General features: G+C 44.1%; 1 protein-coding gene across 12 annotated transcripts in view; it reads right to left on the bottom strand.

Annotated features, from left to right (window-relative positions):
• nfasca (neurofascin homolog (chicken) a) overlaps positions 1–25,761 on the bottom strand; it is a 153,284-nt gene that overhangs the window by 4,376 nt on the left and 123,147 nt on the right. For 6 of the 12 annotated variants that reach the window (XM_064965816.1, XM_064965813.1, XM_064965819.1 and 3 more), the window contains 4 exons: positions 25,213–25,341; positions 22,121–22,267; positions 16,205–16,336; positions 14,828–14,897 (listed from right to left, as the gene is read on the bottom strand). In XM_064965816.1, the coding sequence (XP_064821888.1) occupies positions 14,828–14,897; positions 16,205–16,336; positions 22,121–22,267; positions 25,213–25,341 (478 nt within the window). Of the gene's footprint in view, positions 1–8,766; positions 8,782–12,734; positions 12,765–12,872; positions 14,361–14,823; positions 14,898–16,204; positions 16,337–22,120; positions 22,268–25,212; positions 25,342–25,761 lie in introns of those variants that run through there. The other 6 variants (XM_064965822.1, XM_064965823.1, XM_064965824.1 and 3 more) reach the window with 5 other exon arrangements.

Here is a 25,761-nt window from a genome sequence, read left to right as displayed (position 1 = left end):
GATACTTGCCTTTAGCTATGATATAAAAACACTGGCAGTTGTCAACCAGAGTGCAATAATATAAACTTGCTGAAATAAATACTGTAGTCTACAATAACTGCTACAGCACCGAGTCATTGGGGAAGCTGTATGTTGCCCTTCAATGCTCAAACCAACGCATTCTCATACATACACATGCCACTCAGCCTGGACTATGTTCTGATGTGAGATCTGTGCATTAACTTCAAGCTCACACACAAAGCAGAGTGTTGCAGGGATTAGACAATTTGTGTGAAAGCTCAAGTTAGAGTAGGTGAGCGTATCTCAGTTCAGAACATGTCCCCATGTCTTCTACCTCTGCAGTAGGGAGAGAACTGTCATGCAGAGGAACACTGGTGCTATCAACCAACATTAGCTCTCTAGACTCTTACAACAGGCAGATAGCAAACAGCAGAAAGGCATTACCAGAGCAGAGGGAAGAGAAAAAGTTACAAGTTTAGCTCTTCATCAGTCTTTCCATCATATTTGAAGGTGTTGAATATTTATCTTGGCTGTAGAAAGGATCGATCTACAAACCAGACTGTGTTGACATTTTCTTCGGTGATTTGCTGGTGTGGTACTGTATCAAGGCTGGCCAGTTAGTAGACAAACTACGTCGGAATAGAATCTGACAGAGATTACCTGAAGTCATGGCTCTGAGCATGCTCCATGCAGTCACCAAATCAACTGAGCACACAGGTCATCAACCAAAAATGACCAAGGAAACCAGACCGAACAGTATTAATAATAGTAAATAAGAGTCTGGTAGTAACAGTTGTGATGTGTGTGTGCATGTGTGTGCGTGAGTGAGTGCATGTGTGCTAAGGAGAGAATCAGAGCAGGTGTTCAGTTCTGGTCAGGTGTTCAGCAGTCTGATGGATTGTAGATACAAAGTGTCTCAGTGATGTACTGGGCCATCTTCACCACACACCGGAGGGCCTTCGGTTGTGGACAGGGCAATTCCGGTACCAGGCCATGATGAAACTGGTAAGGACGCTCTCGATGGTGTATTTGGAGAGGACCCAGGGTGGCATGCCAAAATTCTTCAGAAGCCTTAGGAGGTAGAGGCACTGTTGCGCCGTCTTGACAAGAGTGGTGGTATTGTTGGTTCATATCAAGTCATCGGTTACATGGACCCCGAGGAATTTAAAACTACTGACTCTCTCTTCTGCAGTCCGGTTGATGTGGATCGGGGCATGTGCCAGTTCACTTACATCCTCCCTATAGGCTGACTGGTTGATGTTGGTTATCAGTGTGGAGGAGGTTATTGCCAATCTTCACAGCCTGTGGTCCATCAGGAAGTTCAGGATCCAGCTGTAGAAGGTAGGCCCAGGGCTCTAAGCTTGGTGACGAGCTTGGAGGGAACAATAGTGTTGAATGGTGAACTGATGTCAATGAACAGCATTCTCACGTAGGTGTTCCTTTTGTCAAGATGTGTAAGGGCCGTGTGAAAAGCGATAGAAATGGCATCTTCATTGGATCTGTTGGAGCGTCGGGGGAAATTAGAGTGGGTCCAGTGTACCTGTCATGCTGGCCATGATGTAGGCTATGACAAGCCTCTCGAAAGCACTAAATGATGACACGGGTGAGGGCGACGCGGAGATAGTCATTTGGGCATGTGAACTATTGGGCATTGGAAAAATGGTGGTCTCCTTGAAGCAAGTGGGGACTGCATCTTGGGATAGGGACAGGTTGAAGATGTCAGAGAAGACGCCCGCGAGATGGTCAGCCACACTCTGAAGATGCAGTCAGAGATGCCATTTGGCTGGTGACTTTGTGAATATTCCCTCTTGAGATCTTTCCTCACATCAGCCTTGAGGAGCGAAAGCACCTGGTCATCCGGAGCAGAGAGATACTTCTTGGATTGCTCTGTATTGTCTGCCCCAAAGCGAGCATAGAATATGTTAAACTTATCTTGGAGGGAGGCTTCGGTTGGCACCAATCCGCTGGATTTGCCTTTGTAGTCAGTAATAACCTGTAGTCCTTGCCACATGTCGCAAGTCTGAGTTGTCGAATGAATGGATTTGCGGAGCTCGTCCCTGCTTGCTTAGTGCACTTCCCACCGAGTCTTTGTGGTTTGTTCGGCTGACATTAAATGCTGCAATACGGGCTCACAGCATGGTATGGATTTGTCTTTTCATCCAGGGTTTTTGGTTGGGTTATGTCCAGATTGGTATTGTGTGTACAACATCATCAACACATTTTCTAATGAAGCCTGCGACTGACGATGTACACTGCTCAAAAAAATAAAGGGAACACTTAAACAACACAATGTAACTCCAAATCAATCACACTTCTGTGAAATCTAACTGTCCACTTAGGAAGCAACACTGATTGTCACGCCCTGGTCGTAGTGTATTGTGTTTGTCTTTTTATTTATTTGGTCAGGCCGGGGTGTGAGGCAGGTGTTTATCGTTGTCTCTGATTGGGAACCATATTTAGGCAGCAATATTCTTTGAGTATTTCGTGGGTGATTGTTCCTGTCTCTGTGTTTGTGTTCACCAGATAGGCTGTATAGGTTTTCACGTTCGTTCTTTGTTTTGTTCGTTATTTCATGTCTAGTTCATTTGTTAAAGAACATGAATAACTACCACGCTGCATTTTGGTCCGCTTCTCCTTCGACAGACAAGAACCTTTACAGAATCACCCACCACAACGGGACCAAGCGGCGTGGTAACAGGCAACAGCAACAGCAGGAGCAACAAAGAGAGGAATGGACATGGGAGGACGAATTGGACGGAGAAGGACCCTGGGCTCAGCCTGGAGAATATCGCCACCCCAAAGAAGAACTGGAGGCGATGAAAGCGGAGAGGCGCCGGTATGAGGAGGCAGCACGGCGACGCGGATGGAAGCCTGAGAGTCAGCCCCAAAAATTTCTTGGTGGACGAGGCTCAGAGAGAGTGTGGCAGAGTCAGGAGTCAGACCTGAGCCAACTCTCCCTGTTTATCGTGAGGAGCCAAGGAGGAGACCAGAACCAGAACCGGTGTTGGAGGTCAGCGAAGCAGAGATGCTGAAGGAGTTAATGCGGAAATTGGAGGAGAGAGAAATGAGGGAGTTGCTGTGTTGGTGCTTTAAGCATGGAATTCGCCCGACGGAGCGTGTCGGGGATTTGATGGCACCTGGGTCAGCGCTCCATACTCGTCCTGAGGTGCGTGTTAGTCGGCTGGTGGAGATGGTGCCAGCCTCATGCACCAGGCCTCCTGTGCACCTCCCTAGCCTTGCACGTTCTGTGCCAGCACTGCTCTCAAGATCTCCAGTACGCCTTCACGGTCTAGCCCATCCTGTGCCACCTCCACACACCAGCCCTTCGGGGGCAGCTCCCCGCACCAGGCTTCCTGTGCGTGTCCTCGGCCCAGTACCACCAGTGCCAGCACCATGCATCAGGCCTACAGAGCGCCTCGCTACTCCAGCGCTGCCGGAGCTTTCCTCCTCTCCTGCGCTGTCGGAGTCTCCCGCCTGTTCAGCGCTGCTAGAGCCTTCCGCCTCTACAGCGCTGCCGGAGTCTCCTGCCTGTTTAGCGCAGCCAGAGCTGCCAGCCTGCATGGAGCAGCCAGAGCTGCGAGTCTGCATGGAGCAGCCAGAGCTGCGAGTCTGCATGGAGCAGCCAGAGCTGCCAGTCTGCATGGAGCAGCCAGAGCTGCCAGTCTGCAAGGAGCTGCCAATCTGCAAGGAGCTGCCAGTCTGCAAGGAGCTGCCAGTCTGCAAGGAGCTGCCAGAGCTGCGAGTCTGCATGGAGCAGCCAGAGCTGCCAGTCTGCATGGAGCAGCCAGAGCTGCCAGTCTGCAAGGAGCTGCCAGTCTGCAAGGAGCTGCCAGTCTGCAAGGAGCTGCCAGAGCTACCAGTCAGCATGGAGCAGCCAGAGCTGCCAGTCAGCATGGAGCAGCCAGAGCCGTCAGTCTGCCAGGATACGCCAGTCAGCCAGACTCCTCCAGATCCACCAGTCAGCCAGACTCTTCCAGATCTGCCAGTCAGCCAGGATCCGCCAGTCAGCCAGACTCTTCCAGATCTGCCAGTCAGCCAGACACTTCCAGATCTGCCAGTCAACCAGACTCTTCCAGATCCGCCAGTCAGCCAGACTCTTCCAGATCCGCCAGTCAGCCAGGATCTGCCAGAACCGCCAGCCAGCCAGGTTCTGCCGGATCCAACTACCTGCCTGAGCGTCCTCTCAGTGCTGAGCTTCCTCTCAGTGCTGGGCTTCCTCTCAGTGCTGAGCTTCCCATCAGTACTGAGCTTCCCCTCATTGCTGAGCTTCCCCTCAGTCCCGAGCTTCCCCTCAGTCCCGAGCTACCCCTCAGTCCCGAGCTGCCTCAGTCCCGAGCTGCCCCTCAGTCCTGAGCTGCCCCTCAGTCCAGTGGGGTTCTGGGTGAGGACTACTAGGCTATGGTCGGCTGCGAGGGTGGACTATCCAAGGACGCGAGGAGGAGGGACTAAGACATTGATAGAGTGGGGTCCACGTCCTGCGCCGGAGACGCCACCATGGACAGACGCCCACCCGGACACTCCCCTATGGTTTTTGGTGTGCGTCCGGGAGTCCGCACCTTAGGGGGGTGGGGGGTTCTGTCACGCCATGGTCATAGTATATTGTGTTTGTGTTTATTTATTTGGTCAGGCCGGGGTGTGACATGGGTTTATTGTGGTGTGTTTTGTCTTGGGGTGTTGTTAGGTGTTGGGTGTGTGGCTTAGTGGGGGTATTCTAGCATAGTCTATGGCTGTCTGGAGTGGTTCTCAATCAGAGGCAGGTGTTTATCGTTGTCTCTGATTGGGAACCATATTTAGGCAGCAATATTCTTTGAGTATTTCGTGGGTGATTGTTCCTGTCTCTGTGTTTGTGTTCACCAGATAGGCTGTATAGGTTTTCACGTTCGTTCTTTGTTTTGTTCGTTATTTCATGTCTAGTTCATTTATTAAAGAACATGAATAACTACCATGCTGCATTTTGGTCCGCTTCTCCTTCGACAGACGAAAACCGTTACACTGATTGACAATACATTTCACATGCTGTTGTGCAAATGGAATAGACAACAGGTGGAAATTATAGGTAATTAGCAAGACACCCCCAATAAAGGAGTGGTTCTGCAGGTGGTGACCACAAACCACTTCTCAGTTCCTATGCTTCCTGGCTGATGTTTTGGTCACTTTTGAATGCTGGTGGTGCGTTCACTCTAGTGGTAGCATGAGACGGAGTCTACAACCCACACAAGTGGCTCAGGTAGTGCAGCTCATCCAGGATGGAACATCAATGCGAGCTGTGGCAAGAAGGTTTGCTGTGTCTGTCAGCGTAGTGTCCAGAGCATGAAGGCGCTACCAAGAGACAGGCCAGTACATCAGGAGACGTGGAGGAGGCCGTAGGAGGGCAACAACCCAGCAGCAGGACCACTACCTCCGCCTTTGTGCAAGGAGGAGCAGGAGGAGCACTGCCATGACCTCCAGCAGGCCACAAATGTGCATGTGTCTGCTCAAACAGTCAGAAACAGACTCCATGAGTGTGGTATGAGGGCCCGAAGACCACAGGTGGGGGTTGTGCTTACAGCCCAACACCGTACAGGACGTTTTTCATTTGCCAGAGAACACCAAGATTGGCAAATTCGCCACTGGCGCCCTGTGCTCTTCACAGATGAAAGCAGGTTCACACTGAGCACATGTGACAGACGTGACAGTCTGGAGAAGCCATGGAGAATGTTCTGCTGCCTGCAACATCTTCCAGCATGACCGGTTTGGTGGTGGGTCAGTCATGATGTAGGTTGGCATTTCTTTGGGGGGCCGCACAGCCCTCCATGTGCTCACCAGAGGTAGCCTGCCATTAGGTACCGAGATGAGATCCTCAGACATCTTGTGAGACCATATGCTGGTGCGGTTGGCCCTGGGTTCCTCCTAATGCAAGACAATGCTAGACCTCACGTGGCTGGAGTGTGTCAGCAGTTCCTGCAAGAGGAAGGCATTGATGCTATGGACTGGCCAATTGAGCACATCTGGGACATCATGTCTCGCTCCATCCACCAATGCCACGTTGCACCACAGACTGTCCAGGAGTTGGCGGACGCTTTAGTCCAGGTCTGGTAGGAGATCCCTCAGGAGACCATCCGCCACCTCATCAGGAGCATGCCCAGGCGTTGTAGGGAGGTCATACAGACACGTGGAGGCCACACACACTACTGAGCCTCATTTTGACTTGTTTTAAGGACATTAAATCAAAGTTGGATCAGCCTGTAGTGTGGTTTTCCTCTTTAATTTTGAGTGTGACTCCAAATCCAGACCTCCATGGGTTGATAAATTTGATTTCCATTGATCATTTTTGTGTGATCTTGTTGTCAGCACAATAATATTTCATTCATTCAGATCTAGGATGTGTTATTTTAGTGTTCCCTTTCTTTTTTTGAGCAGTGTATATTTCTCAATGTTAATGGATAAGTTCTGGGTGGATGAATAAAATAAAACATCTAATCAGTATTCTCAAAACAGTCCTGCAGCATTGAGATTCATTCCTCTGTCCAGCTCCTCACTATTTTCTGTGTTGGTGGCTCCGTCTTGAGTTTCTGCTTGTAGGCATGGAGTAGGAACACAGAGCCGGGATCTTATTGGCTGAAGTGGGGGCGGGGGATTGCTTTGTACGAGTCATGGATGTTTGTGTACAGATGGTCCCGCATGGTCCTCTCGTGAGGCAGGATACATGTTGGCGATACTTCAGAATAATTTTTAAAAGATTTTCTTGGTTAAAATCTCCTGCGAGAAAGACAGCTTCCGGGTGAGAGGTTTCTTGCAGGCTAACATTATTGTACAGTTCGCTGAGTGCCACCTTGCTGGTTGCTTGTGGTGGTATGTACACAGCTGTGATAATAATACATATGAATGCCCTCAACATATAGTGGGGTTGGCATTTTAGCATCAGGAACTCCAGGTCGGTTGTGATCAGGAGCTTGAGATGTTTTTAATTTCATTACACAAGGAAATGTTGATGAGGAAGCATACACCTCCCCTACTCTTACCAGAAGCCACCATACGATCCATATGGAAAATGGAAAGGCCATCTAGTCGGAAAGCAGAGTCGAGTGAGTTTCACGTAAGCCATGTCTCTGTAAAAACAAAGTCACAGCATTCCCTGATGTCCCTCTGCGATTGAAGCCTTGCTCTGAGCTCAAAGTTTATTTTCCAGCAATTGGACATTAGCCATCAGGATACTACACTCTTAGAAAAAAGGGGTTCCAAAGGGGTTCTTCGGCTGTCCCCAAAGGAGAACCCCTTTGGGTTCCATGTAGAACCCTCTGTATAAAGGACTCTACATGGAACACACAAGGGTTCTACCTGGAACCAAGAGGGTTCTTCAAATAGATATCCTACGGGGACAGCAGAAGAACCCTTTTAGGTTTTCTTCATCACCGGCTTTGCCTTCGGTCAGGTAAGCCTGCTGTGCGAGGGACTATGGAACTAATGTATTATTCCAGATCTGGGAGGCTGAGCGATAAGTGTGTAGCTTCCGATCATGATCCAGAGGTGTTTGTCGGTTGTAGGAATATAGCACGAACATTCTGGGCAAACAAAGTAACAGTGAACGCAGAAAATGCAATACAAAAGCAATGTCAAGCAGGAACCGGCAAGACTCGCAGTCCTCAGAGCTGCCATCTTATCATACATGAGAGAGTGAGAGTCTAGAGAAGATAAGTAGACCAGAAAATAGAGAGAGTGAAATAGATGGGAGGAAACTGGATATCTGCACGGGATGTTTTTGATGTTTTAATCGATTAATATACTGAGAGAGGAATTTATCAGGAGTGTTAGAACTCACTCTCATACATACAATAGTGTATGTAAACATTGGCCTTATACAGGCATGGTCAATGACAACCTTGATTTTTAGTAGACCTGAGCAGATGGAGAAATGAATTTATTAGATTTTCACAACCCTCAAATTCACTAAGATTTATCGAACCATAAGGTGAGAAGCATAGCAGCTGGCAAATACGAAACTATTGTCCATAGTTCTAAATCCACTCAAGAGTGGAGTATTACAGCTGAATTATGAGGACATCTCCACATTATATAATTGAATAAATCTACTAGAGTGGCAAAGTCATCAAAAAAAACTTGGCTCAGGTCGCGGGTTTCCCAGCTTTCGTGTGTTGACCTTATCGCTCAAGCAATATTAGTGAGCCAGAAGGTTTAGAGGAGGTATAAAAGACCAAGCTTTCCCTCGACTTTAAACCTCTTTAGAATGAGAGGGTGTAGAATGATTCAATTATCTGATTAGATTATTTTTTAAGAAAGGAGCAAAGGTGGAAAAAGTAACTGGGAATACTTTATTCTACTGAAATAAGCTGCAGTGTCTGAAACTGCTTTCAAAACAAACTGTTTCATCTTTGTTATTTGAGCATTTTTTTTCTATAAAGATGAATATTATCCAGCCCAATTAACATATCAATTGGACTAGAGGAATCAATTGCGTAAATGTCAACATCAGTTTGTTACTTTCCACCTCCGCTTACTTCGACATGACTGGAATCAACAATATCTTGTAAATTAAATTAGGATTTTAGTTGGTTAAACCTTAGTGAGAATATGTTTCATTCAATTGAAAACAGAATGGTCAATGTTCAGTCAATTCAACAGGTTGTGATTAGAGTGTGATTAGATATTAATCGATTAAAATCCAATGCAAGAAGTCTGAGCGATCTCAAAGTAAATAATGCATATTACTTCAGGGTTATTCTGGTTGTGGTGTGCACTGTGCAGAACAGGCTTCTACACCTTCCATACCTTTTGAAGGAACAACTTGATTTGACCCAATGGGAACAGAAACCAAAACAGAAAGACAAAGGAAAAATACGTAAGGTGAGGAAGAACAAAAAACAGAGATGGCTTAAAACACACTGAACTGACAAACATACTGAATAAACACAGGGACTGAAAATGAGATCCTAAATGAGATCTTGAATGGGGGGGATTTGCTAATATACCTGAGTGATATAGACCTAAAATCACATTTACTAGTGGGTCAAAAACATTTGAGTGCCCATACATAGTTGCCCCATACTATGACATCAAACAAACAAAAACACAGATGAAGCAACAATAATCATTGGATCAGGAACAAAAAGCCGTAGAATGAGGTTTTACATAGCCAAAGGAAAATGGGATAACTATCTATCTGGTCATGAGGTGCATCAAGGCTAGCTCTGGTCCACGGTGTGACGTGAGGCTTGAACCTTCTTCAACTGAAGAAAATGCCTTCTACGGAGGAATGAATGGACAGATGGAGGCCATTGAAGCCGTCTCAAGCCGCAAGTAACACAAGGGACCAGAGATACATCAAGGAACGCATCTGTGGGTTTGGCAAATGAAGGCCCTCACAGCTGAGTCTGTAGCACAACAGAAAGTCAAACTGGATACACCATAGACCAGGGATGGCCAGACCTTGTCCTGAAGAGCTGCAGGCTTTTGTTCCAGCCCAGCTTTAACACCCCGACTCAAACAATCAACCAGTCTTCAATGTACAAACCACAGAACGTTACATCAAGTGTGTTAAAACTGGGCTGGAACAAAAGCTTGCACACTGTGGCGTTCCAGAAGCAGGGTGGGCCACCACTGCCATAGAGTCACGCACATGCAGAGATAGAACTGTCAAAGTGTTTATACATCATAAATTAAGAAAAGTACTCCCCCACATGAAAAAATACTATACTCTATATTTTAGCAACAAGGCACGAGGGGGTGTGGTATATGGCCAATATACCACGTCTAAGGGCTGTTCTTACGCACAATGCAACGTGGAGTGCCTGGATACAGTGATTAGCTGTGGAATATTGGCCATATACCACAAACCCCCGAGGTGCCTTATTGCTATTATACACTGGTTACCAACATCATTAGAGCAGTAACAAATGTTTTCTCATAACCGTGTTACACCACGGCTTTCAGCCAATCAGCATTCAGGGCTTGAACCCGCAGTTTATAATATGGTATAAATACTATAGTATTTATTATAGTGTTTTTGCTAAAGTCTGCAAAAATACTACAGTGAATACTGTCTTATTCTGTCATATTTACTGTAGTATAATGTATCATACTGTATTATACTGTAATGTGTATAAATAGTGTATTAAAAGAAAACTGTATATACTATAGAAATTAATGTAGTGTTTTTGCAGATTGTAGTTTGTTGTAGTATTTACTGTAGTGTTTTGTGGACTGTACTACAGTATTTACTGTAGTGTTTTTGCAGACATTACTGTAATATTTACTATAGTGTTTGACATTGAAGTGGAGGGTTTCTCCTTCAGGAAACCTATTGGAGGAATAATAAAATAGCACATTTTCCATAACCTGTGGGGGAACAATATATGGTTGACACTTGGCATGTAGATTTCTCACTTATGGGTGGCACAAACTGCGATATGGGGAGGGGAATGGGCAAGATATATGCAAATTCAATACGGTTGTTTTTACAATAATTTAAAAAGTGTACTGTTTTTACGGACTGTAGTGTTTTTACGGACATAACTTTAGTATTTATTACAGTGTTCTCTACAGTAAGTACTACCCATGTTTAATGGATACTACAGTGTGTAGTATAGTATTATACAGTATACTACAGTTTACTATAGTAAGTACTGTAGTATTCTATAGTACACTGTAGTAATTTTTCATGTGGGCCAGAACATACTAAGTTGACTCCTGCATGTTTATTTTTATCGACATATCTGTCAGTTTGACCCTTTTGAAGGCCGAGGTCGACTCAACCGAAACGGGACAGAATAAACATTTGTTTATTGGGCGTGAGCAGCAGTGAATGTCAGGATGTAGGGAGGAAATAGGGTTGTACGTGTTTATATTTTATCTGCATACAAAGGCTTTATTTTCACATGTTGCAAAATGTTCTCTGCTGCTTATTCCCCAAATTGGTTCCTCGAGGGTGTCAAACTCCAACGGAAGACCTTCCAACTTCCCTAAACCCTCTCTCCATCAGATTCTACCTTACACCTTCCTACCTCCCTACCTAAACCCTCTCTCCATCAGATTCTACCCTACACCTTCCAACCTCCCTCCCTAAACCCTCTCTCCATCAGATTCTACCCTACACCTTCCTACCTCCCTCCCTAAACCCTCTCTCCATCAGATTCTACCCTACACCTTCTTCCCTTCCTACCTCCCTCCCTAAACCCTCTCTCCATCAGATTCTACCCTACACCTTCTTCCCTTCCTTCCTACCTCCCTCCCTAAACCCTCTCTCCATCAGATTCTACCCTACACCTTCTTCCCTTCCTACCTCCCTCCCTAAACCCTCTCTCCATCAGATTCTACCCTACACCTTCTTCCCTCCCTCCCTCCCTCCCTCCCTCCCTCTCACTTGAGCCCAAATTGATTTCCGTCCTCAGCCTTCACCTCTGCACCTGTTGGTTGCTGCCTTTTGAAATGTCAGCTGTTGGAAGAAAAACAAAGCAATTAACCTTAAGGGTAGGAAAACACGCTCAAAGCCTCGACAGAGACAAAGGGTTCAGGACTTCTCAGTGTTCACGATCAGTTTCAGGATCACCACATCACCTACTTGATCCATGAAACACTTGACAGCTCTCTAGGGAGAGATAAGAAAACCCTGCATATTCTCTCTCTCTCTAGCTCTCCTTCGCTCTCTCTCTCATTTGCAAATTACCTGGATTTACTTGACACTTTATTACCTGATTAAATTGACACTTTCAGAGTATATTGAGATTAGTGACTCTTCAGCTGTGGATCTAAAGTGAGGCCTGTGGTACCATGAAATCTGCTTTTCCAACCCTGTGATATCCTGCAGACTGGTAATAAGAACAGGCCTTCACAGTACCGAGCCTTGGCTCACTGTCTGCGCACTTCAGCGGAGCCCTGAACACTAACACGCTTTTCTCACTTGAATGTCATGAGCCTGAGGCGACGCTTAAACCACAGCTATGATTAGCCTCACTTGCCCCATATTGAACACTTGCTGCTCTTAACCCTGAATAACCCATGGATGGATCTGGTCCCTGCCAAGACAACTCTCCACCAGAGGCCTGTATTGAACAGGTCCAGAACAGCCCTGGGCTTTAAGTTATTTTGCCTATTGTAACAGCTGTTGTTCTGCTGGTGAGGTAGCAGGTGTGGAACAGCCATGGCCAGGCCATGGATACACAGGGCAATAGATGATCTTAGCCTTAAGGTTAGGCCAAGGTTAGGCAAAACATGGTTTAGCCCTGAAGTGGGATTGTCCTATTCATTAACCTGCCATGAAGGGAAAGTGGACCTAATTTTATGGAAGTAGACTATATACCCAAAGAGTCAGGGACTGATTATAGAAGCTTTTGTTAATTAGCTACAGCTTAGCTACATATTTCTGAAGTCCCTTGCCGGAAGCTGTGTAGAAACATCACTCTTCTCACTTCTCTCTGTGTATTCACACTACCCGGAGAGTCTCAGCTGCGCCCTGGTCACATGTTTGACACCCCGGGAACCGAGATATCTGAATTGGCTGGTGTACTGTGTCCACCTCCATCTCCACCTCCACCACCCATCTCTCACTTTCCCCTTCTACCCCATGAACAGTAGTGCAAAGGGAGGAGGGTGAAGTTGGTCATAGACCATGATCTAACGTCACAGTTATTGCCTCACTTCCGCACCCCCACCATTACCCCGAACCCCCCCAATCTGGAGGGGAGTATCTTCCCCAGACATGCGGAGGCCGGGAGGAGGATGCCGTGCCAAAACCAAAGTACCTGTTCTCGTTTTCGTTCTCATTTTCGTTCCTGTCAGGGACAGATGACCATTTCAGCGTGGAGAAGAGAGGGAAGAGACGTGAAGATAGGAGAGAGTAGAGAGAGCGAGAGAGAGGGAAGGGAGGAGACATCCTCCAGGTGACACACAAGCGTATGAGAGCCAGAGACTACACACTCACACGCCACACATCCTTACGCACACACACACACGCACACACACACACACACACACACACACACACACACACACACACACACACACACACACACACACACACACACACACACACACACACACACACACACACACACACACAGACGCCCAAGCATGCACGTACACATACACCAACACAACGTGTGAGTTATGTAGACAAAGGGATTAGTGCCAGTGCTATTGAGTGTGTGTCACTGTGTGAGCTTAGCAATGACCTTCACTGTAGGAAAGAGGGTAATATTAATAGACATTGATTAGAGACGAGAGCAGGGACTTGCTTTGGTTTTCCATTGTCGACATGCCTCACACACTTGTATAAACATTACAGTAGAGCACTGCTCACACACAAGTGATAATGGTTGATATCACCTTTGAACATCACACTACACATCCAAGTGCTTTTAAAAACACTTAACACTTTAAAACCACAGCACTTTGTTGTCAAGTAGAATAAACACCTACAACAACACTGCTCAAATGATTTCATCAATTGGTGTAACGTTTGTAATGCTCGTTTTCTGGGCGGCAGGCAGCCTAGCGTTTAGAGTATCGGGCAAGTAACCGAAAGGTTGCTAGTTTGAATACACGAGATGTCAAGATGAAAAATATGGCGATGTGTCCTTGAGCAAGGCACTTAACCCTTATTTGCTCCATGGGCGCCATACTACTATGGCTGACCCTGTAAAACGACACAATTCACTGCAGCTATCCGGTGTATGTGAATATATATATATATATAATTTGTATTGCTCGTAATTCTTTCTAAAAGCAAAACTAATGAAATCTCTTCAAATTACTCTAAATATACCTGACTAAACCATTGTAACTGGTCTAGGTAGAAGGTGCCCCCAAAGCTTGGGTAAATTAAGGTGCCATGTTCCATTTTAGACTCATAAGAACAGTTAAGGGTTTGGGTTACAGATTGTGTGGTGTTACTGGGTGTTGAGTACAGGTGGCACTTCCTCTCCTTCTGAAGTTGTTAAGACACTGTCAGCGGTGATATGAGCATCACCATGGCAACAGTGGATGAGGGTCACCTGAGAAGGTATCTCCATTCAGGAACTGGCTTTGGTCATGTGAGAGGTCAAAGGTCATTGCTACCTTGGAAACCAAAGGCCAAAGGTTATGTGTGTTACCACCACAACAATACACACCAGACAGGCTGTGTATGGATGCTTCTGTATGTACTTTAGTTATGGATTTAGGTGACAAACAGTAGCCACACATTTAAGTGTGTACATACCCTCTACCTGTCATGGGTTTTAGCACCATTTCAATAAAGTAGGATCAGGATGATTAGAGTGAGTAAGCTGACTTGACGGTTAAGTTAGAGGGTTAATTAATCAGTAAAGGTGGACAGAGAGAGACTCATTCCCCACAGAGAAAAATGAGTGGAGACAGATCAGTGGGACCTGGAATGAGCAAAAGACAATCACTCACCAACAAATATATATACTACTGAACACATGCATTGCTAGACCTAACACATAGTAACTCCTGTCATAACATTCACCAGGATTAAAAGACCTAAGAGTCCCTGTGCCTCATTCCTGATGTCTAAATACAGTACATGCAGATAAACACTACTACGCATGATCCTAAGCCCGAACACCATACATCATAATCATGATGACGAGTATACACACACATAAGTAAACCAACCAGACAAAAGCCTACTAAATGCCCCTCTATATAAGCCTGAATGACTCAGTCATACCTAGGTCTATTGTCTACACAGTGTTACAATAGACAATCTGCATAGATGAATCGGTCAGTGATTGGTGAAACACATATTTAACCTCCCAGGGGAACATCGGGCCATATAATACAACGTTGAACAAACATATGAGAAATATTCATATTCAGGAAAAATACTTACTGGTAGTCAAATGATCCGTCCTCTCCTTTCTGATCCACTGCATCCAGAGGGAGATCTTTTTTCTCTCGCACTGAAGATCGATCAAGCCAAAAAGACACACATGAGTAACATGTTTTCAAAGCTCCACCAAGCCCTTGGAATTTACATGGGTGCTGCTCTCCGTAATTGAATAACCCATTACGTTTACATTTATGTTTGACCTGTAAACTCTTACATTGGAGCTTGACCCACTCCCACTCCACATCATTACCTTACCTATGTATTTAACTCTCTTCTCTTGACCCTTACCTGGGTATTTAACTCCCTTCTGTTAACCCTTACCTGGGTATTTAACTCTCTTCTGTTAACCCTTACCTGGGTATTTAACTCTCTTCTGTTAACCCTTACCTGGGTATTTAACTCCCTTCTGTTAACCCTTACCTGGGTATTTAACTCTCTTCTGTTAACCCTTACCTGGGTATTTAACTCCCTTCTGTTAACCCTTACCTAGGTATTTAACTCTCTTCTGTTAACCCTTACCTGGGTATTTAACTCTCTTCTGTTAACCCTTACCTGGGTATTTAACTCCCTTCTGTTAACCCTTACCTGGGTATTTAACTCTCTTCTGTTAACCCTTACCTGGGTATTTAACTCTCTTCTGTTAACCCTTACCTGGGTATTTAACTCTCTTCTGTTAACCCTTACCTGGGTATTTAACTCTCTTCTGTTAACCCTTACCTGGGTATTTAACTCTCTTCTGTTAACCCTTACCTGGGTATTTAACTCTCTTCTGTTAACCCTTACCTGGGTATTTAACTCTCTTCTGTTAACCCTTACCTGGGTATTTAACTCTCTTCTGTTAACCCTTACCTGGGTATTTAACTCTCTTCTGTTAACCCTTACCTGGGTATTTAACTCTCTTCTGTTAACCCTTACCTGAGTGTTTAACTCTCTTCTGTTAACCCTTACCTGGGTATTTAACTCTCTTCTGTTAACCCTTACCTGGGTATTTAACTCTCTTCTGTTAACCCTTACCTGGGTATTTAACTCCCTTCTGTTAACCCTTACCTGGGTATTTAACTCTCTTCTGTTAACCCTTACCTGGGTATTTAACTCTCTTCTGTTAACCCTTACCTAGGTATTTAACTCCCTTCTGTTAACCCTTACCTGGGTATTTAACTCCCTTCTGTTAACCCTTACCTGGGTATTTAACTCTCTTCTGTTAACCCTTACCTGGGTATTTAACTCTCTTCTGTTAACCCTTACCTGGGTATTTAACTCCCTTCTGTTATCCCTTACCTGGGTATTTAACTCTCTTCTGTTAACCCTTACCTGGGTATTTAACTCCCTTCTGTTAACACTTACCTGAGTATTTAACTCTCATCTGTTAACCCTTACCTGGGTATTTGCCTCCGCGACTCCTCTTGATGAAGCAGACGATGAGGAGGATGAGGATGATGAGAGCAATTGCACACATCAGCCCGATGAACCAGCCCTGGGTAGCAATGTCCACCTGGTCTTTACTGTAGGCTGTCAGCAGGCAAACACATTGACACGCACACACACAGGAGGGAGAGATGAGACACACAGAGAGAGGGAGAAAAATAATAAGAGTTTGTTGTGCCCCAGATGAGTCACTGGCAATACGTCCGACCATCTGTCCTCATCCAAGACTTTTCAAATCAAGATACAGTAACCACACAAAGTATGACAACCCAAAAACATCACAATATTCCATTATTCCCTCAACACAGAGCTATTACTCTCAATGGAATCCCACTACTCATTCAATTGTTTTTCTTTATTTGTACTATTTTCTACATTGTAGAATAATAGTGAAGTCATTAAAACTATGAAATAACACATATGAAACAACACATATGGAATCACGTAGTAACCAAAAAAGTTTTAAACAAATCAAAATATATGATATATTTGACATTCTTCAAAGTAGCCACCCTTTTCCTTGATGATAGCTTTGCACACTCTTGGAATTCTCTCAACCAGCTTCATGAGGTAGTCACCTGGAATGCATTTCAATTAACAGGTGAGCCTTATTCAAATTAAATTCATGCATTTGAGCCAATCAGTTGGCTACAAGGTAGGGCTGGTATACAGAAGTTAGCCCTATTGGAAAAAGACCAACTCCAAAGAGTTGGGGGTCGTTGACCTGGTTTGCTAACTACCTCTCTCTCAAAGATTGCAGTGTATAAAGTCAGAACATCTGCTGTCTCGGCCACTGCCTGTCAACAAGGGAGTATCCCAAGGCTCGATCCTAGGCCTCACTCTCTTCTCAATTTACATTGACAACATAGCTCAGGCAGTAGGAAGCTCTTTCATCCATTTATATGCATATGATACAGTCTTATATTCAGCTGGCCCCTCCCCGGATTTTGTGTTAAACACTCTACAACAAATCTTTCTTAGTGTCCAACAAGCTTTCTCTGCCCGTAACCTTGTTCTGAACACCTCCAAAACAAAGGTTTGGTAAGAAGAATGCCCTTCTCCCCATGGGTGTGATTACTACCTATGAGGGTTTAGAGTTTGAGGTAGTCACCTCATACAAGTACTTGGGAGTATGGCTAGACTGTACACTGTCCTTCTCTCAGCACATATCAAAGCTGCAGGCTAAAGTTAAATCTAGACTTGGTTTCCTCTATCGTGATCTCTCCTCTTTCACCCCAGCTGCCAAACAAACTCTGATTCAAATGACCATCCTTCCCATGCTAAATTACGGAGACATAATTTATAGATTGGCAGGTAAGGGTGCTCTCGAGTGGCTAGATGTTCTTTACCATTTGTCCATCAGATTTGCCACCAATGCTCCTTATAGGACATATCACTGTACTCTATAATCCTCTGTAAACTGGTCATCTCTCTATATTTGTCTCAAGACCTACTGGTTGATCCTTATTTATAAAACCCTCCTTTCTTAACTGCCCCCTTTCTGAGATATCTACTGCAGCCCCATCCTCCACATTCAACACTGCCAGTCACATTCTGTTAAAGGTCCCCAAAGCACAAACATCCCTGGGTCGCTTGTTATTTCAGTTCGCTGCATCGAGCGACTGGAACGAGCTCCAACAAACAGTCAAACTGGACAGTTTTATCTCAATCTCTTCATTCATGGGGCAGCAGGGTAGCTTAGTGGTTAGAGCGTTGGACTAGTAACTGCAAGGTTGCAAGTTCAAACCCCAGAGCTAAGAAGGTACAAATCTGTTGTTCTGCCCCTGAACAGACAGTGGACCCACTGTTCTTAGGCCATCATTGAAAATAAGAATTTGTTCTTAACTGACTTGCCTGGTTAAATAATTTCAAAGACTCAATCACGGACACTCTGACTGACAGTTGTGGCTGCTTTGCATGATGTATTGTTATCTCTTGCCTTTTTGGCTGTTGTCTGTGCCCAATAATGTTTGTACCATGTTTTGTGCTGCTACCATGTTGTGCCGCTTCCATGTTGTGTTGCTACCATGCTGTTGTCATGTTGTGTGGCTACCATGCTGTGTTGTCATGTATTGTTGCCTTAATATGTTGTTGTCTTAGGTCTCTCTTTATGTAGTGCTGTGTTGTCTCTCTTGTCATGATGTGTGTTTTGTCCTATATTCATATTTCATTGCTTTTATCTTTAATCCCAGCCCCAGACCCCACAGGAGGCCTTTTGCCTTTTAGTTGACTGTCACTGTAAATAAGAATTTGTTCTTATCTGACTTGCCTAGTTAAATTAAAAATAAATATTATGTCAAGAACAGCTCAAATAAGCAAAGAGAAACAACAGTCCATCATTACTTTTTAAGGCATGAAGGTCAGTCAATCCGTAAAATTTTAAGAACTTTGAAAGTTTCTTCAAGTGTAGTCGCAAAAACCATCAATCGCTATGATGAAACTGTCTCTTGTGAGGACCGCCACAGGAAAGGAAGACCCAGAGTTACCTTTGCTGTAGAGGGTAAGTTCATTAGAGTTAACTGCACCTCAGATTGCAGCTCATATAAAAGTTTCACAGAGTTCAAGTAACAGATACATCTCAACATCAACTGTTCAGAGGAGAATCAGGCTTTCATGATCAAATTGCTACAAAGAAACCACTACTAAAGGACACCAATAATAAGAAGAGACTTGCTTGGGCCAAGAAAAATGTGCAATGGACATTAGACTGGTGGAAATCTGTCCTTTGGTCTGATGAGTCCAAATTTGAGATTTTTGGTTTCAACCACCGTGTGGTGAGATGCAAGGTAGGTGAACGGATGGTGTGCGAGAGTGTGGTTTTTACCGTGAAGCATGGAGGAGGAGGTGTGGGGTTGCTTTGCTGGTGACACTGTCAGTGTTGTATTTAGAATTCAAGGCACACTTAAACAGCATGGCTACCACAGCATTCTGTAGCGATTCATCATCCCATCTGGTTTGCGCTTCGTGGGACAATCATTTGTTTTTTTAACAGGAAAAAGACCCAACACACCTCCAGGCTGTAGAAGGGCTATTTGACCAAGAACGAGATTGAGATGGTTTGGGATGAGTTGGGCCGCAGAGGTAAGGAAAAGCAGTGAACAAGTGCTCAGCATATGTGGGAACTCCTTCAAGACTGTTGGATAAGCATTCCAGGTGAAGATGGTTGAGAGAATGCCAAGAGTGTGCAAAGCTGTAATCAAGGCAAAGGTTGGCTACTTTGAAGAATCTCAAAAATAAAATAGATTTTGATTTGTTTGAAAATTATTTGGTTACAACATGATTCCATATGTGTTATTTCATAGTTTTGATGACTTCACTATTATTCTACAATGTAGAAATGAATGAGTAGTTGTGTCCAAACTGTGTATATACTTTTTTTAAATACTTTTTCCCCTATATATATATATATATATATAGGGGAAAAAGTATTTAGTCAGCCACCAATTGTGCAAGTTCTCCCACTTAAAAAGATGAGAGAGGCCTGTAATTTTCATCATAGGTACACTTCAACTATGACAGACAAAACGAGAAAAAAAAATCCAGAAAATCACATTGTAGGATTTTTAATGAATTTATTTGCAAAATATGGTGGAAAATAAGTATTTGGTCAACAACAAACAAGCAAGATTTCTGGCTCTCACAGACCTGTAACTTCTTCTTTAAGAGGCTCCTCTGTCCTCCACTCGTTACCTGTATTAATGGCACCTGTTTGAAATTGTTATCAGTATAAAAGACACCTGTCCACGACCTCAAACAGTCACACTCCAAACTCCACTATGGCCAAGACCAAAGGGCTGTCAAAGGACTCCAGAAACAAAATTGTAGACCTGCACCAGGATGGGAAGACTGAATCTGCAATGGGTAAGCAGCTTGGTTTGAAGAAATCAACTGTGGCAGCAATTATTAGGAAATGGAAGACCACTAATAATCTTCCTCGATCTGGGGCTCCACGCAAGATCTCACCCCGTGGAGTCAAAATGATCACAATAACGGTGAGCAAAAATCCCAGAACCACACAGGGGGGACCTAGTGAATGACCTGCAGAGAGCTGGGACCAAAGTACCAAAGCCTACCATCAGTAACACACTACGCCGCCAGGGACTCAAATCCTGCAGTGCCAGACGTGTCCCCCTGCTTAAGCCAGTACATGTCCAGGCCTGTCTGAAGTTTGCTAGAGAGCATTTGGATGATCCAAAAGAAGATTGGGAGAATGTCATATGGTCAAAAACTCAACTCGTTGTGTTTGGAGCACAAAGAATGCTGAGTTGCATCCAAAGAACACCATACCTACTGTGAAGCATGGGGGTGGAAACATCATGCTTTGGGGCTGTTTTTCTGCAAAGGGACCAGGACGACTGATCCGTGTAAAGGAAAGAATGAATGGGGCCATGTATCGTGAGATTTTGAGTGAAAACCTCCTTCCATCAGCAAGGGATGGAAGGGATTGAAGATGAAACGTGGCTGGCTCTTTCAGCATGACAATGATCCCAAACACACCGTCCGGGCAACGAAGGAGTGGCTTCGTAAGAAGCATTTCAAGGTCCTGGAGTGGCCTAGCGAGTCTCCAGATCTCAACCCATAGAAAATCTTTGGAGGGAGTTGAAAGTCCATGTTGCCCAGCAACAGCCCCAAAACATCACTGCTCTAGAGGAGATCTGCATGGAGGAATGGACCAAAATACCAGCAACAGTGTGTGAAAACCTTGTGAAGACTTACAGAAAACGTTTGACCTCTGTCATTGCCAACAAAGGGTATATAACAAAGTACTGAGATAAACTTTTGTTATTGACCAAATACTTATTTTCCACCATAATTTGCAAATAAATAAATTAAAAATCCTACAATGTTATTTTCTCTGTCATAGTTGAAGTGTACCTATGATGACAATTACAGGCCTCTCTCATCTTTTTAAGTGGGAGAACTTGCACAATTGGTGGCTGACTAAATACTTTTTGCCCCACTGTATGTACCAATAAAGTATTTATCTTCATTTCACCAAATCCTGAAAATAACATTTGAAAATAGAAATTCTATTTTGCATTTCAAATGTAATCTGAATATACACTTATATACAATTATGTGTTGGGTCAATTTGTCGATATGAACACAAAACCAAGGTATTTTAACAGAAAGAACCTTAAATGTTGAAAGCAAGCAAAGACACTGGAGAGTATTATGATCTGAAATCGGTCTAAAATATAATTCTAGAACATTGAAATAAGTCAAACACAGTACGCTACTGGTTGAAAAACAATTATGTAACAAAATGCAGACTTAAATATACCCCGACAATGACATGAATAGTTTATAATTACTAACCAACCAAGTGTGAAATTAGCTAAGTGAATTTGCTCAGAACAAAACAAAGATATGAGAAAAGTAAAGTATATGTCCAAGTTATAGACCCATTGTATGTATTAGCTTTCATTCATTACATTGCATTGGATTATTCTTACCACATGGAATACTCTCCTACGGCAAATCAAGACATCACAAACAGCTAAATCGCTGACTCATGGCAGCTATTTCCAGAAGTTCAGAACAGACAACTGAACGGAGACAAAGCAGTCACTTTACAATGCGTTTGAGTATTTCATTGATGAACGGGGAATTCATGGCAACACTTCAATACCAGCACATGGAGCTATTTCAACTCCTAGCCTTCCTTCACTTGGCTGGAGCACCACAGTGTTCTGACCCAACATACCTCATTGTTAGGGAACTGGGTCCTCCTTGTGGTCCCGGTAGTATTAGCCTGCTATAGTCTCCTAGACTGGGCTGATGCAGACACAGACTGGCCCCCAGGCTATCTGACCTGACCTGATCCGGGCCATGTACCATCCCTCAACTGGGCAGGTGGAGTCTCACCTGCACTGGTCTCAAAGGTGACAACATTGCTGGAGATGCTGTGGTATTCGTTGGAGTACACCCTCAGGTGGTACTTGGCCCCTTCGATCAGTCCCGCCAGCTTAATGGGCGGCTGGTTCACAGGTACGCTTGACATACTGCCGTTGCCTTGGAGACACAAGAGAGGGCCAATCACACTCTGTTGTGGGGGCGTGGCCAGGCTACCGTGGTAACGACGCAAAGCGGAAGGGTACGACGCAGTGATACTACATGGGCAGGACTGATTTTTCCCCCTATGAGATGGTGGGCCAGTGGAGTGAATTGAGACTGACCCAATGCAACACACACACACCCTCTTACCTCCACTTATTGACAACCTCATTGAGATTATTAGCTATCTGTAAGACGATGTATCGAATACAGATACATTTATATCTAATGGAATTTATAGAGAATGAAAGTGAATAGAAGAGCCATAGCTCGGGGTTCCATGGCTTTTTCAGGATGATTTTTGGTAAATTCTCTTCTCAGTGAGGGTGAAACCACATTTCTCACCAGAGGGATAGTTCTCCTGAGAAAGCTCATCTAAAAAGGGGACATTTTCCATTGGCGAGAGAGAAAATAGTGTAAACCTAGGAAGCAGGTGTTCCTTCAGGCTACTATAATAATGTGGACATCAAAGTTTTACTAAACTCCCAGCTGAATTGCCAGCAGTAAATTGTATTACCCTGACTAGTGGAATTTAAATTCACCATTATAAAACAATCCTTATTTTGAAATGGGGCAGGAGGGTAGAAAAGCACTGTGTCACAATTACCCATAACCCTCCACTCATCTCAATGGAAGAAACACCAATGGTGGAAAGGAACGCAGCATCTTTCCAAAGGTCATGACAACACCAAGCTGTGGGGGCATGGGTCAGTGATTGCTGGAGGAGCACGCAATCTGGTGACTTCATGCACCATGCTATGACATGACCTTTGACCCCCTGAAAGGGTGAGACGAGATCATCATACAGCAATCAGCCAAAACCATTCCAAAGCTTGGTACATCCAATGCAGCCTCTGAAGCAACTAAACAAAACTGTAGAAAACTCAATTCAATCTTGACTAGGCCACAAAAAGACCCGAAGCCCTATGAAAATCAATAACTTGGAAGAATGTCTGACTAATATAAAAACACACTTCATTCCTTGCATCAGTTAAAACATGAAGCTAAATCTACAAGTTGAATGTCTGAAAAATATATTTGCTATTTGACTGTACAGATGTAGGATCTCAATTTGAGCCAGTTTCCTACAGCATGAAAATAATCCTAAACTACAGGAAATGTGAATTATAATACATTTTTTGTAGGGGTAGATACATTTTAGATACATTTTTTGTTAGGGGAACTCAAGTTATCTTAAAGTGAAAATTACAAACCGTTTGCATTTCCTGTTGTGCAGAAAAATGCTCAGCAACAAGAGTGATCAAATTAAGATCCTACATCTGTACAGCCTTGAGTCCAAAACATAGAAAGACAAAAGCAAACAGCTTGTAGCCCTCCCTTCCCAATCTTTTTAACCTTCCCAATGCCCTTGGCTTGCGTTGTGAAAGCATCTCCCTGCCTTCCCACCCGATAACATTAGCAGTACTGCAGCATGCAGACCAAGCCTGTAATCTAGATCTGGCATAGAATACACACCACTGACTACAGCTAGTCATCATCACAGTGATAGCTCTGCCGGGGAAATTGCGCGTGTGTGTGTTCATAAAGACATCATGCCCCCCCCCCCCCAGCCAATGGAAAAGCCAAGCCTGACAACCACACATACAGCCAGACGGACAGCCAGATGATGCAGGAGCTCGATACTGGGTAGTAGCTGTGAAGGTTGCACATTGCACAGTTTGGGGAGTTAAGACATCATGATACACTATGGACATGAACTATACAAAGCCACATTTCCAAAGAGAGAGATGGAAAGAGAGCAGTAGACATAGGGAGAAAGTGGGGTATATTGTGTGTTATAAGTACAGTATGCCATTGATACAGTTTGGGAAAATAGAAATGTGTGCACATGCTTGAATATCACCTAACATCTCCTCTTCTGCAATCAGAATCATTTAACACATACACATAGAGTTCTTTTAAGGAATGCTTTTCATGAAACAGTATATTTCTTGCCCGGTAAAATAACACATCCTCTCTCTCTCTCTCTCTCTCTCTCTCTCTCTCTTTCTTTCTTTCTGAAATTAACTTCTGTTTGAACTGGCAACGGAGGACCTACATGGTCACAATAAAATACAAATTTAACATAGCCTTTAGTAGGGATTTAAAAAAAAAAAAAAATAAAAACCTCAAAACCTGCAATCAACAGTGCAATAGAAACCGGAGGTGCTATACAATAACACATTAATTATTCAAATGGAAATGCCACAGAATATATTATATATTTCACCCACATCTACAGCTATGGGATGCTAGACAGATTCTAATCTGACTTCTATAGGTAACTGAACTCCGCTCTGCCGAGGCAAAATTAAATGAGAGTTGAGAGTTTCTTCTCAGAAATTGCCTTTCTGTGGAGATGAATAGAGATGAGAATGTTGCCTTACTTGCCTCTGAATAAAAGCCTTGCTTCTCCACAAGAGTGAAGGGCTGTCATGAATTGGACTGGATTTTTTAACACCATTTTGTGTTTTTTCCTGCACCAATAATGCCTCACCGTTCCCTTCAGAAAGCCCAGTGGGTTCTCTGCAGAGATAGACTGTCTGAAGATGAACTTTATTCTTGACATTTCTGCCCAGGTTGGATTTTGAACTATAGCTGTTAGATATGATCACACTTGGGTCAAATACATATGTCAAATCCTTTCAAATACTTGAGCTGAGCTTGATTCACTTCCCCGTTTGCAATGGAAGCAATGAAATAGTCCCTAAATTGCAAACTCCAAGCTTTATCAAGTGCACATATGTATTTGACCCATTTCTGAATATTACTATAAGCCCAAGGCTGAGGATCTTAAACTCTGGGTCTTTTCTTATTGTCCAGCCTCAGCTCTGACACAAACTCTGGTTCTTTTCTTACAGTCTAGCCTCAGCCTTGACACAAACTCTGGGTGTGGATCTTACTGTCCAGTGTGAACTCTAGCTGGAACTCGCTGCTGCCGGCCGGGAAGTTGTGGTTCCAGCTGACGTTAGCGTAGTTACTGTTAGGCTCCACCGTCAGGTTCCAGATCACACTCCCAGGAGCCATGCCTACTAGAGGGCAGGGCGGGGTCAGGGGCGTGGCAAGGTGGAGCAGAGAGGGGTGTGTTACAACACCACACACGCAGGGTTGTAAATCACACAATGGTTTTAGGGTTAGGGTTAGGGTTAGGGTTAGGGTTGGCCTATAAACAGTGGACTGGACCAATGTTATATTTGAACACTTTTAATGAGTGTCAACATTGATGTCAACACTTTTGGTGGTGTCCACTCCACAGTTAATGTATTAACACTGATGGAGGTGCCTTGAATTGTAATGGAGGTACCCAGTAGTTAAGGTATCAACTGCACTGGGCAGAATTATAACGGCCCACAAACACCCTCTAACTGTTAATATTACATGCTGGATTCTCACAGCCCGACCGAACAGTGTTGAGTTAATGGTTACGTTCCAATACATTAAAGTGACTTAAT

The sequence above is a fragment of the Oncorhynchus masou genome, chromosome 5 (genome assembly GCF_036934945.1).
Source record: "Oncorhynchus masou masou isolate Uvic2021 chromosome 5, UVic_Omas_1.1, whole genome shotgun sequence".
NCBI lineage: Eukaryota > Metazoa > Chordata > Actinopteri > Salmoniformes > Salmonidae > Oncorhynchus > Oncorhynchus masou.
The sequence above is the reverse complement of the archived record's forward strand: the minus strand, read 5'-3'. Positions and strand labels throughout refer to the sequence as shown.